At 39.4% G+C, this 15966-nt stretch overlaps 1 protein-coding gene across 4 annotated transcripts in view; it reads left to right on the top strand.

The window, feature by feature from the left end:
* The window catches only part of DNM3 (dynamin 3), a 194806-nt gene that overhangs the window by 23787 nt on the left and 155053 nt on the right, over positions 1-15966 (top strand). For all 4 annotated transcript variants that reach the window (XM_067300695.1, XM_067300694.1, XM_067300693.1 and 1 more), the window contains exons 3-7: positions 7393-7542; positions 9345-9548; positions 10136-10234; positions 10955-11115; positions 15438-15580. In XM_067300695.1, coding sequence (XP_067156796.1) covers positions 7393-7542; positions 9345-9548; positions 10136-10234; positions 10955-11115; positions 15438-15580 — 757 coding nt within the window. The remainder of the gene's footprint in view (positions 1-7392; positions 7543-9344; positions 9549-10135; positions 10235-10954; positions 11116-15437; positions 15581-15966) is intronic.

A 15966-nucleotide genomic window follows, 5' to 3' on the forward strand; every position in this document is an offset into this window, starting at 1 on the left:
CTCATGCTTAACTTGGTGTCCACCAGCACTCCCAGGTCCTTCTCCGCAGAGCTGCTTTCCAGCAGGTCAACCCCCAACCTGTACTGGTGCATGGGGTTATTCCTCCCCAGGTGCAGGACCCTGCACTTGCCTTTGTTGAACTTCATGAGGTTCCTCTCTGCCCACCTCTCCAGCCTGTCCAAGTCTCTTTGAATGGCAGCACAGCCCTCTGGTGTATCAGCCACTCCTCCCAGTTTGGTATCATCAGCAAACTTGCTGAGGGTGCACTCTGTCCCTTCATCCAGGTCATTGATGAAGAAGTTGAACAAAACCGGACCCAGTACTGACCCCTGGGGGACACCGCTAGCTACAGGCCTCCAACTAGACTCTGTGCCACTGATCACAACTCTCTGAGCTCTGCCATTCAGCCAGTTCTCAATCCACCTCACTGTCCACTCATCTAACCCACACTTCCTGAGCTTCCCTATGAGGATGCTATGGGAGACAGTGTCAAAAGCCTTGCTGAAGTCTAGGTAGACAACATCCACTGCTCTCCCCTCAACTACCCAGCCAGTCATTCCATCATAGAAGGCTATCAGGTTTGTTAAGCATGATTTCCCCTTGGTGAAGCCATGCTGACTACTCCTGATCACCTTCTTGTCCTCCACATGCTTGGAGATGGCTTCCAGGATGAGCTGCTCCATCACCTTTCCAGGGATGGAGGTGAGGCTGACTGGCCTGTAGTTCCCTGGGTCCTCCTTCTTGCCCTTTTTGAAGACTGGGGTGACATTGGCTTTCTTCCAGTCCTCGGGCACCTCTCCTGTCCTCCATGACCTTTCAAAGATGATGGAGAGTGGCTTAGCAATAATGTCCGCCAGCTCCCTCAGCACTCGTGGGTGCATCCCATCAGGGCCCATGGATTTGTGGGTGTCAAGTTTGCTTAAATGATCTCTAACCCACTCCTCCTCCACCAAGGGAAAGTCTTCCTCTCTCCAGACTTTCTCTCTTGCCTCCAGGATCTGGGGTTCCTGAGGGCTGGCCTGAGCAGTAAAGACTGAAGCAGAGGCGGCATTCAGTAACTCTGCCTTCTCTGCATCCTTCGTCACCAGGGCACCCACCCCATTCAGCAAAGGGCCCACATTTTCCCTAGTCTTCCTCTTGCTGCTGATGTATTTGAAGAAGCCCTTCTTGCTGTCCTTGACATCTCTAGCCAGATTTAATTCCAAACGGGCCTTAGCCTTCCTCGTCGCATCCCTGCATACTCTGACAACGTTCCTATATTCCTCCCAAGTGGAGGAATTGTCCCCCTTTCCACTTTCTGTATACTTCCTTCTTCTGGTTGAGTTTTGCCAGGAGCTCCTTGCTCATCCATGCAGGTCTCCTGCCTCCTTTGCTTGACTTCCTACTCATAGGGATGCACCGCTCTTGAGCCTGGAGGAAGTGATGTTTGAATATTAACCAGCTCTCTTGAACACTCCTTCCTTCTAGGGCCCTCACCCATGAGATTCCTCCAAGTAGGTCCCTGAAGAGGCCAAAGTTTGCTCTCCTGAAGTCCAGGGTTGTGATCCTGCTTGGTGCCCTGCTGCCTCCTCGCAGGATCCTGAACTCCACCATCTCATGGTCACTGCAGCCAAGGCAGCCCCCAACCTTCACATCTTCCACCAGTCCTTCTTTGTTTGTTAGTACGAGGTCCAGCAGCACACCTCTCCTTGTTGGCTTCTCCACCACCTGTGTCAAGAAGTTGTCACCAATGCTCTGCAGGAACCTCCAGGACTGTTTGTGCCTAGCTGTGTTGTCTCTCCAGCAGATATCAGGGTGGTCAAAGTCCCCCATGAGAACCAGGGCCTGGGATCGTGAGGCTACTTCCAGCTGTCTGTAGAAGGCCTCATCGACTTCCTCTTCCTGATCGGGCGGCCTGTAGTAAACACCCACCACAGTGTCCCCCATGCTAGCCTGCCCTTTGATCCTTACCCATAAGCTCTCGACTCGCTCTTCATCCACCCCTAGGCACAGCTCAATACATTCCAGTTGCTCTCTCTCATAAAGAGGACAAGCTCTTTAAAACAAGGAGTCGGCGATAAAAGCCTGCAGATGGCACGAACACTGAGTGTCTAGAGAAGGATGTAAAAATTGAAATGTGGGTTTGCAGGAAGAGGAGGAGAAATTAGGGTAATTGACAATAAGGTGATGGAAAAGTTGAGGGAATAAAGGACTTGCATGACTGCAGTGGTGGACTGCAGCCAATTTTTGGTATGGGGTGTTAACTAGTCCCTCTCCTCCTCCCACCAAGCACTATATAGAGGAAGATCTCTTACCACTAAATGGTAGCTGATTTTGGAACATAAATGTGGAAGGCGACTTGGCTGAGAATAAGCATGAAATGCAGAAGGTTGCAACCCTTGGGAAAGAAAGGAGGAACAGCAGCAGAATAAAGCCTTCTACCTGTTTAAGTCCAGTCTCAATAAACTTAAAAGAATTGGTAAGGAAGATATCAGAGGAGAGAAGGGGGGGATTGATACTTCTTCAAACAAATACCTGAAATCGTTGAAGACCAGAGGATGGCTCTATATATGTCCATCTTCAAGAGATAATAAAGAGAAGTGACAGACAAATCAGTCTAAGTTCACTTCTGGGGGAAAAAAAAATCTGTAAGTAGTTGTAACTATCAATCTGAAAGCATTTGAAAGATAAGAGATGAATAGACCAGACAAATTCATCAAGGAAAAAAATCCCATCTATCAATCATTTTTTATTGTAGGGTTGTGGGTTTGTAGGTAAAGATGTGGTCGGTTTCTTTTATCTTGGGTTCAATACTTTTTAAATTATTATTATCTTGCATGTTTTTTATAATAAACTAGCTCAGGAAACATGGTCTAGAAAAGGCTTCTATAAGATGGGTGCACTATTGGTTACCTTATAGAGCAGAATGGACATCTCTCCAGGTCCCATTCAGTATTTTGTTATTGACAGAATGATGGAACAGAGTGTGTTTATTAAGTTTGAATTTGACAAATACCAGAGAGACTGTAAATAAACTGGAGGGCAAAATTGGAATTCAGATAGCTTGCAAAATAAGAGAAATGGTCAAACATTCGAAAGAAGTTCAGTAAGGATAAGGGCTGTGTATGTACTAAAAGCCTAGTATCTGAACAGGATCTGGCACTTACAGTGGGTCACTAACAGAATGTAAGCCAATGATATCATGCTTCTGTAAAATAAAGAAGTAAATATCGTACAAGATACATCAACAGAAGTGTAGTCTTACAAATAGTTCTTCCACTTTTTTCCATTCTGGAACGATCTTAGTTAGAGCTCTGCCTCTGCAACTTAAGAAGAATATGCCTGGAGGATAATACAACGTTTCTGAATAATCAGAAGTCTAGAAAACACAATCTGTAGAAAAAAAATTGAAAGAACAGGGATATATTTCTTCCAGAAACAAGAATTGTCAAGGGTGTAAAAGGCTATTGCAAAGAAAAGAATACTTTAAGAATACTTTACTTTTTTTTTTTTTCCTGTATGAACTTCTGCCCTAATAATTAACCATTTCACTGGTTTCTAAGAGCATGACCTAGTTACTTTCATCAGATCTACACCTTTCCAATTTTCTGTGCTTTTAATCTCTTCTGCTATGATATTCTTATCCTCGTGTGCATTAGCAGGATGTTCTGGCTTTTCTTCAGAAAATGCCAGGGCACTACTTCTTCTTGTAGCCTTGCTATAGGTTGTTAATGAATGCTAGCAGTGTAACTCATGAAGTCTGAATATTCTATTTTCAGCATCTTACCGAAATAAGACAAGTGCTTTTGAATCAGTCTGCTCTCCCCTAGGAAGAACTGTATTGAATGCTTTGCTAAGGTCTAAATAGATGAATTTATTTGCATTTGCTTTGTTCAGAAGAAGCTGATGTATCATCATTGTAAAGGTGATGCGTTTTAGCTCATATGATGTTTATTTTCATGTTTTTAGTCATTCTTTTGGAAAGCATTCTGAGGCTTGTGGAGTGCTTAGTTGAAGCTAGCTAACAAGACTGTTGTTGCCTGGGTGACTTGTTTTCTCCCCAAAAAATTGAAAGATAGAAGTTGCAGTCACAGCAAGTATTCCCCCTATATCATATATGTTAAAAATGTTTGCTATAGGCCTGCAATGTCATGTGTCAGCTTTTTTGAAAACTCCAAGCCAGAGACCTGACTCTTGTGAGTTGGGTACCACAATGGACTTGCATCAACTCTGCCTGAAACCAGGCGGGGGAGGGTTCTGAATCCAGGTCTCATCTCGCTGGGAAGTTTCTCACCTCCAGTAACGGGTTAAGTCTGTGGGCTTTGTCAGACTTTGAAAGGTCTTAGACTCGGCTGCTGTGCAACAAGGACACTTTCCAAAAATCTGTCATGTATTTCTCAGGTAGAAACACCATTCCCTGTCTTGTCACGGGGCCTATCTAACTTAGCTTTCTTTAGCTTAGAGACAGATTTATGAAAAAACGTGTGCATGCAATTAACAGTGGCTCGAAAATGTCAATAGCTATTTATTGTTCATAAGAGTATATCATTGTGCTAGATTAAATCATAAAAACATAAGGAGAAATATCTCACATGACAAATGAGTGTCTTGAGAAACGTTATCCCATAATACCTGTGTGATTTGTTTAATGTAATCAAAATTGAGAAGAGAAATAATCACTTACCATGACATTTGTGGTTGGAAATGCACTGCACAGAATTGTGATATGCTAGCCTTTTCATTCGGTATTCTCCAAAGTGAATGGTTCTGTAAAAAGATTTTGTATTCTACATGCAAAGAAAACATTTTTTTTCTGAAATTATTCTTTCTCTTGACATAACTTCAATTTTATATAGAAAATACGTGTCTTAAAATTAGCATTAGACAGAGTCCCTCTTTCTGTATGACTTCATGTCCACTCTCACAAAAATGTAAACATAATGTAATATAATACTATATACTATAATATAATAATATTTTCCTAGTATTTTTCTGTGCAAAAAAGCTAAAAAATGAATATTGCATTAAAATGTGTGCTCATCCAGTCTGGCTAGGGGCATCATTGCCAAGGGCAGGCAAAGTGCTGAAAGGAACAAAACAAAGCACTGCTTGTTCATTTGAATTTTTATTCTGCAGGCTGTGTGTGGCATCTCATATATGCCATAGGATATGAACAACAGTAAAGTCTATTCCTTCAGAATTAGTGGGACCCCAAATGTCACTGAGAGCAATGAGCTAGTGATAATTATTAACATAGCTAAAAAGTAGTAAACTATTTTTTCATTTGATTTACTTTTTTTCATTTAATTTGAGCCATTTCAGATAGGGACTCTTTCTGTTACCAAGTGTCAAGTGGGACAGAGAAGCTTCTCTGAGCATCAGCTGAGTCAGTCAGATCATGGAGTAAGCAAGCTGGCACCAAGTGTTAATTGTCTGAATTTTGAAATCTTTTTCTGAGAAAATCTAATGAGCCACTGAATAAAAATTGTAGGTGAGAAGAATACATTTTATTTTATGCCAAGAGCCGTGCATGAAGAACTCAATCAAAATAAGAACCTCTTGTTTTTTTGGTAGGTAGCTATTTTCTAAATTTGAGGTAATAAATTTTACAAGTGTGAATTCCAAAATGTGTTTAGACCAACCGAGATGTGTGGGTTTTTTGTTTTTTTTTTTTTTGTTTGTTTTTGTGCACCATGTTATCTTACAGTTTGGAATATTTGAATATTCCTTGGTTTTTAGATATTGTTTAATATTTTAAACATACAACCCCCCACTCATTGTCTATTTGTTGCTAGATCTGAAAAAGGACATAAGATATGCAGGAGTTCTTAAGTTTTCCAAAGTTAAGACAGAGGTTTTTAAGTTCTCTCTTGTTTTTAAAATAATTATATATAAATATTTTTTTCTTAACAAGGATGGGTTCCCCTGTCCTCACACTTTGAATCCAAAGAAATCGTGCTTTTGCAGGGCAGAAAGGTTGGTGTTTGTTTCCCCTCCCATCTTTCCTTTTTTGGCTTTCAGCTTGCTTTAAATGTCGTAATGGTTATGCATGTTGTTTCAGCTATTTTATTTGTTAACGTCTCCATCAACAACAGTAATCAAATAACTTCTGGGAGACCTGAGGAACAAACTCGAGTACTGATACATAAGGCACTCTATTAATCTGTGTTCTCAGATCAGCTCTGCTGAGCTGTTCTTGCTGCCTTTCTTTGAGTATCAAGCAAGCTCTTTGCCTTGCTCTTTGAGTTTTTTTTTATCAATAAACTTTTTAATGGGAAGAAACACTTAAATGGCACTTTAAGATTCGGCCTTGATTGCAAAATATAACAATACTGGAACACACACAACTATATCCAAGCTTTTTCCAGTCCTAATATTAGGGCCTTTTAGGGGAGGATTGTGGGGACAGATGTGAGCTCATATCTGTGATAGCCATTTATATCATAACCTGGTTATACCCTTACTAGTAGGCTAAACTTTTTTTATTCTGTTTTGCCCTGTTTTAAAAGAAGAAACTCCAGTTTTAAAATGCTGAGATGTGCTTTTGGTTATGTACCATATTTCTTCTGGGCAGAAAATCCAGAAGGATACAATAATCAGTGTCACTACTTGGATTCAAGAGTCAAAACAGGGACTTAGTGTCATACTGAAGTCAAACATGTTAGACTGTATTTATCTCTGAAGAAAGTGGGAAGAAAATTCCTGGCTGATACCCTTTCCAGGTAAGAGGGCAAGTGTGTGATGATTGCATAAGGCACCTTACAAATTCAGTGTTTTCTCCTACTTTGGCAAAATTGCAGTAGTATCTGTAAAAGCTTTTAAAAACTTCTTTTGGCATGGTTTGGATTTAGGCTTCAGGAAGTCTCTAGGAGATGAAGAGTTGAGTATTTTATTAATTACTTCACAATGTTTTCAAGTGATTTTATTTTGATCGTGAACTTGTACATAACTCCTGTGTTAAAATCACATGTAGCGTGGACTGTTAGTTGTTGAAAAAGTGCTAATATTCTTTCATGATACATAACTTGAATCTTTTCTTCAGTTTATTGATATATTACAGGCAAATATAATCAGATGAAAACTCAGAATGATTACAGTCTGTTTCTTATTCTATTAAATTTAATAGTATTTATTGGAACCTTCTAGATTGTTCTAGCAGATGATATGCTAAAGATAAAAGCAATAAATCATGTTCAGTCAACTTGACTTTTTTTTAATTAACCCTTTCTTGTTGTAGGCTGGTTTTCATCAGTGCAATTCCATATATAGCATGTGTTCGTATATAACGCTTTCCTGTTATCTGTGATGACATGCTTTTGTGCTTACACGTCTGAAGAATACTAGGTGCTTGAAAGCAAGTGTCTCAGACTGTAAGCCTTTGAGATACAGAGATGCTATTGATATTTTTCACAGAGTATGCTGAATTTCTACACTGCAAAGGGAGGAAATTTACTGATTTTGATGAAGTTCGTCAGGAAATTGAAGTAGAAACAGATAGAATAACAGGAGTGAACAAAGGCATTTCTTCAATTCCTATTAACTTAAGAATATACTCCCCACATGGTAGGTAAAATCATTCTTCTTCATGTTCCTGTCATGTAATATATTATCTATCTCTGTTTAGCTGTCTCCTTTCGTGTGTGTTCTCATTGCTTCATCAGAAGTCTTTGGGGATGAAATGATTTCTGAGTTTGAGTTGGACCAAAAGCGTTGTATCCATCTGCTCATTAGAAGAATCCTCAGCTTCTTCTGTGTTGTGAAACCATCCTACTGCAGAGAGCTGTTGCCACTAGAGCTGGGCAGAAAGCAGCTTCTCTGTCATGTTTAATCTTATTATGATTTAAAAGTATTCCTGTTCTGCATCAGGATGAAACCGATCCCTCCCCTAGTACACATACTGTTAGTTAGTAGCTCAGCAGTTAAGACACATTAATAGGAGTTTGGGGGACTTAGTGTCAAGACCTTTTTTTGCTGCCCTGTTACATCCTAGATGGATTCCCTGATCAGTGGTGTAGAAAACCAGTGTCTCCCCCTGCCCTATTGGATGTTTATTGTTTCCTGTCACTAAAAACATATTTAGACAATAAGGGTGTTTGAAGCTGCTTCCTGTTGTAGACCCTCAGTATAGATCAAAGTTAGTTCCTCTGGTTGCCATCTGCCCGATTTAATGAAGGCAGTCTTGAGAAAATGTTTTGCATTGAATCTGTCTTGGATCCAGGGGAAAAGTGGTACATTTGGCTGAGGCATTTTGTTTTCCTAACCACCTCATCTGATGTCTTGATTGTGAATCAAAGAACAGAAGGATTAAAATAAGAGGAGAGGTAATTAAAGAGATACTGAACCTCCCTTTGATATGCTGTGATCAGACTTGGTTCTAAACGCTTACCCCTGAGCCCTGTCTCTGCTGTACAGCTGTGGCTTAGCCAACAGGAGTGGAGCTGAACTAAATGCCCTGCCTCACAGCTCAGTTGTGGAACATGCTGACTCCAGGAGAAGGTGAAAATTTCCTGTCTAATGCTCTTACTTTGTTTTATTAGGATCAGTCGTTCAGTTCAGCAACTGTTGCCTGTATTAGTCAGACTCAAACTGTACTTTCTTGTGTTTCCTTTATAGGAATACTATTTTTCTCACTTGTCTAAAGGATACCCTATTACCCCAGTGTTTTATGAGAAAGCTAGGATGCTTCTAGTTGGCCTTGTGGCCTGGGCTGGAGGGACCGTGCTTAAGCAAAACAGCTTTTCTTACCAGATAAACTTTTTCCTGTTTTGTTGCTCTTCTTAAGAAGACACCCACAATATCTCAACTACTGGAAAATAACCCACTCCCCCAACCCCCCCTCCCAGGAATTTTGCTATATGTGTTAGTTTAGTTGTTGACTTTCAGTTGGGAAGTTCTTAGTTGGAGACACTGTTGAAAGATGGTCAGAGAAGGACAGTATTAAAAAAACAAACAAAAAAACCCGCCAAAACCCCTGTTTGGGTTGGTTTGAAAGATGAGATGGAAATGGCCTGTTGTCTGTACTTCTATTGGTGGAAAAAGCTCAGAAAGTCTTGTTCAGTTGTCTGGGATCTTTTAAGGTTTTTCAGCATGAGAATCATTCTCCTATGCCAATTCTAATGTTTAAGATAAATAGTACTCTTAAATCCAGAGATGAAAAACCAGTAGGGAAACAGCTGTGCTAACAAGTGTAACTTTCAGATTGTCAGGCATTTTATTTGAACCATTAACAGTGTTTATATACTTGTAAAGCTAATTATGTAGGGTTTTATGTGATTAAAAAAACTGTCTGCAGCCAGAGATCCATCGATCTCTTTAAATATATCTGGCATGCTAACCAGTTTTGTGATCCTGTGTTTTCCATTTAGTATTAAGCCTGACTCTTATTGACTTGCCGGGAATCACTAAAGTGCCAGTAGGGGATCAACCTCCAGATATTGAGCAACAAATCAGAGACATGATAATGCAGTTCATCTCTCGGGAAAACTGCTTGATACTAGCCGTGACTCCAGCTAACACTGATCTGGCCAACTCAGATGCACTGAAGTTAGCTAAAGAAGTGGACCCTCAAGGTAAGCATGATTGAATGGTCAGTGGCTTTTTGTTCTCAAGTACAATAACATAAATGGAAGTCTGTAATAACTAAGACTATTATGCTTTTTTCTTTTACTGCTAATGTATATTATAATACAGATCTGTGTATGCATTATCCTGTAGACTTCAGCATCAAAATAATTGTTTGTTAGCTCAGCATAATTCATATAAAGATGCTGTAAATTGTGGGGGTTTTTTAATTTTAATTTTGTCACTAACTCCTATAAGCAAGGAAGCGGGGCAATGCCTATCTAGAAAAAAGTAGCAACTAGCAAAAGGGGACTTGGATGCCAATGGGATTTCTGGATACTCTGTCATAAACATTATACAGTAGTGTCATGGGAATGCTGAACCTGGTTAAAGAGATTTGAAGAATGCATTTCAGCACTGGGAATGATGATCCCTTCTTTTCCAGGTGCACCTCAGCTTGCAGCTGTGCCTGACATTGTTTATGATGCATGCTTTGTGAATGTCACATTTCTTAATAAGTATTACGGAATTCTAAGATATAATTGGTCTTCCTGACTTTGTTATCTTTTTTTTCTCTCTCCCCCACCCCGGTCAGGCCTTAGGACCATTGGTGTGATCACAAAATTGGATCTGATGGATGAAGGAACAGATGCAAGAGAAATTCTAGAAAACAAACTACTCCCTCTTCGTAGAGGTGAGAATGTTCAATTGCCTATATCCTACACAACCCAGACAATGATTTGGGCCAGGGTGGTGTTTAAAACAGTTCTGGAGGTGAATCAAAGGTTACATGGGTCTTAATGAGTTACAATCTTTTTATCATTATCTAAACAGCAAATATAACAGGAGGCTGTGGCAAAATATTGAATATTTAAGAGACTTTTTTACTGGACCTGGAAAATAGACTGGGCTATTCCAGAAACAAGAAATGTCAGAATAAGTAGTTAGCAAATTTTCTTTTCTGTGCCAGGCTGCCATGCCTTGCCAAAAAGGACTCTTTCCTTATCTATCTTGGAAGCAAGCACCAGAGCTTTGGTAACATCACTGTCAACCAAGTTTTGCCCCTTCCAGAAATTTTCCATGTGATTGTTCCTGCAGCTACTGTCAGAGTCACTTGCACTGCTAACAGTATCAAGAATTTTGATTCTAATTACACTTTACAAGTGAGACCATCTCCTCTTCCTGTTGTAGCAACACAGAAAACAGTCTAGGAATGTGTTGAACCAGGGAATTGTTGCATTTGAATCAATGATTTGGTCATCATTAAATTCATTACAGTACTTCTAAACAATACTTGAATTGCTTTAAGTGGAAGGTTTTGTTTGAACTGAGCCAGCCTAGTTCAATTTAATGTGAATCCAGTAATTCAGGCAGTAGCTGCATTGACTTACCCACTGGCTTGCTGTTGTTTTAGGTTATATTGGTGTTGTAAACAGAAGCCAGAAAGACATTGATGGGAAGAAGGATATCAAGGCAGCTCTCCTAGCAGAAAGGAAATTCTTTCTTTCGCACCCAGCATACAGGCACATGGCAGATCGGATGGGAACACCCTATCTCCAAAAAGTTCTAAACCAGGTAAAACCTGAAGTTTGTATGGTGAGAGGCAGCTTTTATAATGATAGAACCAATATAAAATCCTTATTAGAAGGAATGTGCATCAGTGAACCTAATTGATTCTTTCCTGCCTTTAACCTTTTAAAGTTTCACAATGAAATAAACAAAGCTGTATATTGCGTGTGGCGTATGCAAATTCACTATGAGAAGTAGAGGACCTAATTTTCAGGCTCCTGTCAGTGTAGAGCTAAAATAATTAAGTCCGCTAGTCATATGTTATCAAGGATGGCAACTTCCATCACATTCAAACACTGCTTTCTTCAGAGTAAATGTTTTTTTGGCTCAAAAATAAAACAAATCAGTCAGATTTGCTCCCTTATGCATTTAGGCATAAGCTACCAATGGTGTTTTATGACTATGTAGTTTCCCAGATCTAGAAGTTCTGTAACATTTTATCCCACTTTAGGTTTTAGAAATTAAATTGCTTATTATTTCTCACTGTTATCTCAAGCTGAAGTTTAGATTATAACATCAGTCACAGTTGCAGTAAAATAATGTGGGCATACCTGTTGCAAACTCAGAGAGGATGTTGGGGAGTAATGAGCCATTAATGTACTGGTCTGCGTATAGCAGTCGTCGTCTCCCTGTGGACTTGGACTGTGCTTGGTTTGGGTGGAGCAGGTAACCCTGAGTGAGTAGAAATCTGTCATGACCATTCAGGGGTACAGAGGTGCTTTGCTGCCATGTGGAAGACTCGACATTCCTTGCAAAAACTCTTTGAAACATGAGTTTGCTCTAGCAAAGCCAAATGGTATTGATTTACAAAACTGGAAGCGTGGTTACAGAAGACAGAAAACAAAGCTGACAAATTTAAGTGGCCTTGGAGGACTGGAAACCTACCATGTACCAGCTTCAGGCTGCTATTGCATCCATTCCCTGCCCCTTTGTTCAGGATGAAATCTCTTCTGCTCTCTTGAATACTGAATATGAACATAGAAAATAAGATTCTGTTCCCTTCCTGGGTATTTCTCCAAGCATACATTTCTATTCCTTAATTACCACATTTCTTCCACTTTAATAGGTGTTCCTGCTGATCAAAATATCAAGACTAACAGTGTTTTAGAAATCATACATTCTGAGGGTTCACTGTACATCTGTACTTTAACCTCGTGATCTACATTTCATTCTAGTTTTTAGCAGAAACAATGTACCATATACTATTGATGTAAATGACAAATACAGTTATCAGAGCACTTTGTTTGCACTACCTTTTTCCCAAAACCTAGGGTCTGTTTTCAGAAGTTCATGTCAAACTGTGTCAGGTCACAGCTTCCTTTAGCAGGAAATAGAGAAGTCTGTTTTCCATTTACCTGAGGAGAATCCTGTTCCTTCCTGTTCTAATCAAGACACTGCCAACACTAGAGGAGGAGGAGTACATAATTTTCTTCACTATTACATGTTTCTCTTTATCACTGTGCTAACTGGGAGAGACACAGGAGTTAGTTATCACTGATGGATGAGATTTCTGTGATCATCTCTAAGATATTCATCAATCAGTAGGCTGGTAACTAGACTTTTGTGTCAGGAGTTGTTCTCTGTAAAGTAGAGCTCTGGAGGCAATAAATCTGTAGGTAGATGCCTCAGGTACTCATGAGTTTTCTAAAGGAAGTCTGTAGGTCACACAGTTTTGCTGTTTGAGAGAGAAATATGCCCTGTGTCCGTGATACCTGGTTCCATTCACCTAACAAGCTTATCAATCTCGCTAGCAGATTGTAACAAAAAGTATAATGAGCCTTTATTAATCTGGTTTTAAAGTCTGACTCTATTCATTTGTATTTAGTATTGGTTGAAATGTTAAGGCTAGTCTGTTCTTCAGGCCAGTGTGAGCATAGTGTCTATTTAAGAAAGATCCCACATTGTCACAATTGTAGTTAACTATGCCATTAACTCCTTTTTGGATCATCTGGTTTCTAGATGTGTCTTTGAGGAATGCCACTTTCATAGTGCGAACTTGGGCAGCATGTGCATCTCAAGGTGATGTACCTCATAGCAAGTTTGAAGAGGACAAGATCAAATCATGCATGCCTTCCTAAAATGCCTGATGATGTAATATGATTTATTAGAAACTCAGTTTATCAGCTGACCTGTGTTCTTGGCATTCCTACAAGTCAAACTTCATAAGAAGTTTTTCTCCAGTTCACTGTCAAATTGTGGCCTTTGGTCTTGGATAGACAGAGACCAGATCTACCTGGATCTATCAGTTTTTAACAGAGGTTGGAAACAGCAGAGAGAAATTATTATTTACTAAGAGGAGCAAGGCTAAACAGCTGGCCTGTTTAATTTCTTGCTACAGTGACTTTGCAGATGTGTAACTTGACAGCAAGGTTGAAATATGCTGTGGATCAATGCGAAAAGAATACTAATGCCATTTATTTGTGCTGCAGAACCAAGTTTTCAGCAGGGTGCAAGAACTCACCTGTGTTTAGAATGTTTTGCCTTTTTCTATATATTAAATGTTTAATACCATACATCTTAGTTTTGAGACCAAAACAATTGATCTTCTTATTTCTTTGGACTGTCTCATCCTTCCTCAAGTATATTACTTTAAGTACTATTAACTTTGTGGGGAACTGTTTTATAAATTTACGTGTTTCAGTATGAACTGTTTGTCTTCTGGCCTGTTACTGTATGTAGAATGTTATATATGGGGAAAACTATGTAAGTCTCATCCCTAAGATATTAAACACCTGTTAGGGTTTGTGGTTTCAGGTGAAATTTAAATTTCTCTGCATCCACAAGGTGGTGCTCCAGGGAAACTCCAGCTTTTGGTTCTGTGCTGTCACATCTGCTGAACAACTTTTATTTTGAGATTAAGGGTTTCGGTATATAACATTCTTCATTTGTAGCTTGTCTGAATGGGGGCTGGGAAGAGAGTTTGCAACAAATTGCAAGAAGTTTATTTTGGTTTTAATCAAGGAACTGTTCAGAAATGATACACTTACAGCACAGGTAAGATACTGATAGTGCTTTCCAAACACATTACAACATACATGCACAAAATAAATGAAGTATGTCAAACCCTAACAGATTTGGTGAGACTATTTTTTTTTATCTCCTTCAGTTTATTTTCTAGTGCTTGTAGGTATATTTTCAGAAATGAAAATTGATACTCTTGAAGTAGAAGTTAGAACTTCTTCTTCAGCCAAAGATGAAGCATTTAAAAAAGTTAAAATGCTATAATCTTCAGGAAGGAAAACTCTCTTCCCTTCAATATACTTCGTACAAGGGAGCAGAAAGGATGTGGAGGTGATATTTCTTAATGGTGAGAGAGTCCCAAGTAGGTACTCTGTGTGTCTGTGCTTCCTTCCATCACCCTTCTGAACTAGTTGTCAACTTTGAGCATCTCTTCCTTTTCCTGCATTGCCTTTTGCTGTAAAGGAGTCATCCAGTGCAAGCTGAGTGGCAATTCCACTTTCCTGCAACCTTGTATACAAGGGGCTGTTAGAGATGATGTTGTTACTGATGGCTCTATAATAATAGCAGTGATTTAAATACTTCAGTTTGAGAAATATGTCTCAAAAACTGAATTTTTAATTTTTAGAAATAACTTCTTAACATGGTTGACCAGAAAGCCCAGAGTTGGGAATCTGGAGGCAAGTGAGGCTAATAACATTCTAATAAGTGTAATGGTGCAGTAGAGTGTTTCCAACAATAAACACACAGACCTTTAGGCGAAACTGTTTATCACATTGTCTGAAGGGAAGCTGATGCATTTGTTCATCTCCAACCCTACTAGGGATCACAAATGGAGCATATTCAGATATTGGCTGTCTTTTTAAGTAAGACAGTATACATTCACTGCAGGAGTAAACTAAGATGTTTAAAGAGGTATTTGGAAAAAAAAACCCTCTGTGTTGTTGCTCCTTTAAGAAGGACCTATGAAGCAAGGGGCATTCATGCAGAGAACTTGCGTATCTAGGGAATTAGGAGACTACCATTAGCAGGAGAACCAGCCAAAGAGGAGGGCAGGGGCATCAAAGTGCTGAGTGGTAAGAGAGGTCATTTCAGATTAAATGTGTATAACTGTTGAGTGTGTAGCTAAACAGGTATGTAGTAATAGGGCCCAGTGAATGAGAGGTCCAAGAAAAATTTCAAGCTTCTATATAATATGTCTATGAAAGGGATATGTATTGTTCTTTAACTGTCTCCATTGCTACAAAGATCAAAAGGAAGTATACTAGTACAGTTCATGGTTGATATGCTTGGCAGTCAGAAGGAAATGTCTGTGCTTTTGCTTTCATCTGTATTTAGAGTATAAAAGGTCTTTTATTTGTTTTTTTTAGCAACTTACCAATCATATTCGGGATACCCTGCCAGGCTTCAGGAGCAAACTCCAGAGCCAGCTGCTTTCTATAGAACATGAAGTAGAGGTATACAAAAACTTCAGACCAGAAGATCCAACCAGAAAAACTAAAGCCCTGCTGCAGTGAGTGACTAGTTTTTCATCTGCTTATCCAATGCGTAAAAAGTTTTGTTTTGCTTGTTCCCCCCCCCCCCCACAACAGGTTATATTTAAAGATTAGGATATGATTAAGGATACTATGTGCAAACTCCGAAGAATTTTATGTGCTCGACGTTCTAGAACATTTTTAGCTACTTAATGTTTCAGTAGGGTTTTCCCTAAATTAATTTTAATAGTCATATGAAGGAGTTAAAGTAGAATAGGAGAAGATACAAAGATGGGCAGCATAGATGATCAAAGGTCAGAAACTACTTCTGATTGTATAGACAGATTCTTGAGCTTGGAAAAAAAGATGACTGCAGGCCAGGGGTGAGGTTGCATTAGAAGTTTATAAGGTGAGGAGGCTGAAG

This window comes from Apteryx mantelli, chromosome 8 (assembly GCF_036417845.1).
Source record: "Apteryx mantelli isolate bAptMan1 chromosome 8, bAptMan1.hap1, whole genome shotgun sequence".
In the NCBI taxonomy this organism is placed as follows: Eukaryota; Metazoa; Chordata; class Aves; order Apterygiformes; family Apterygidae; genus Apteryx; species Apteryx mantelli.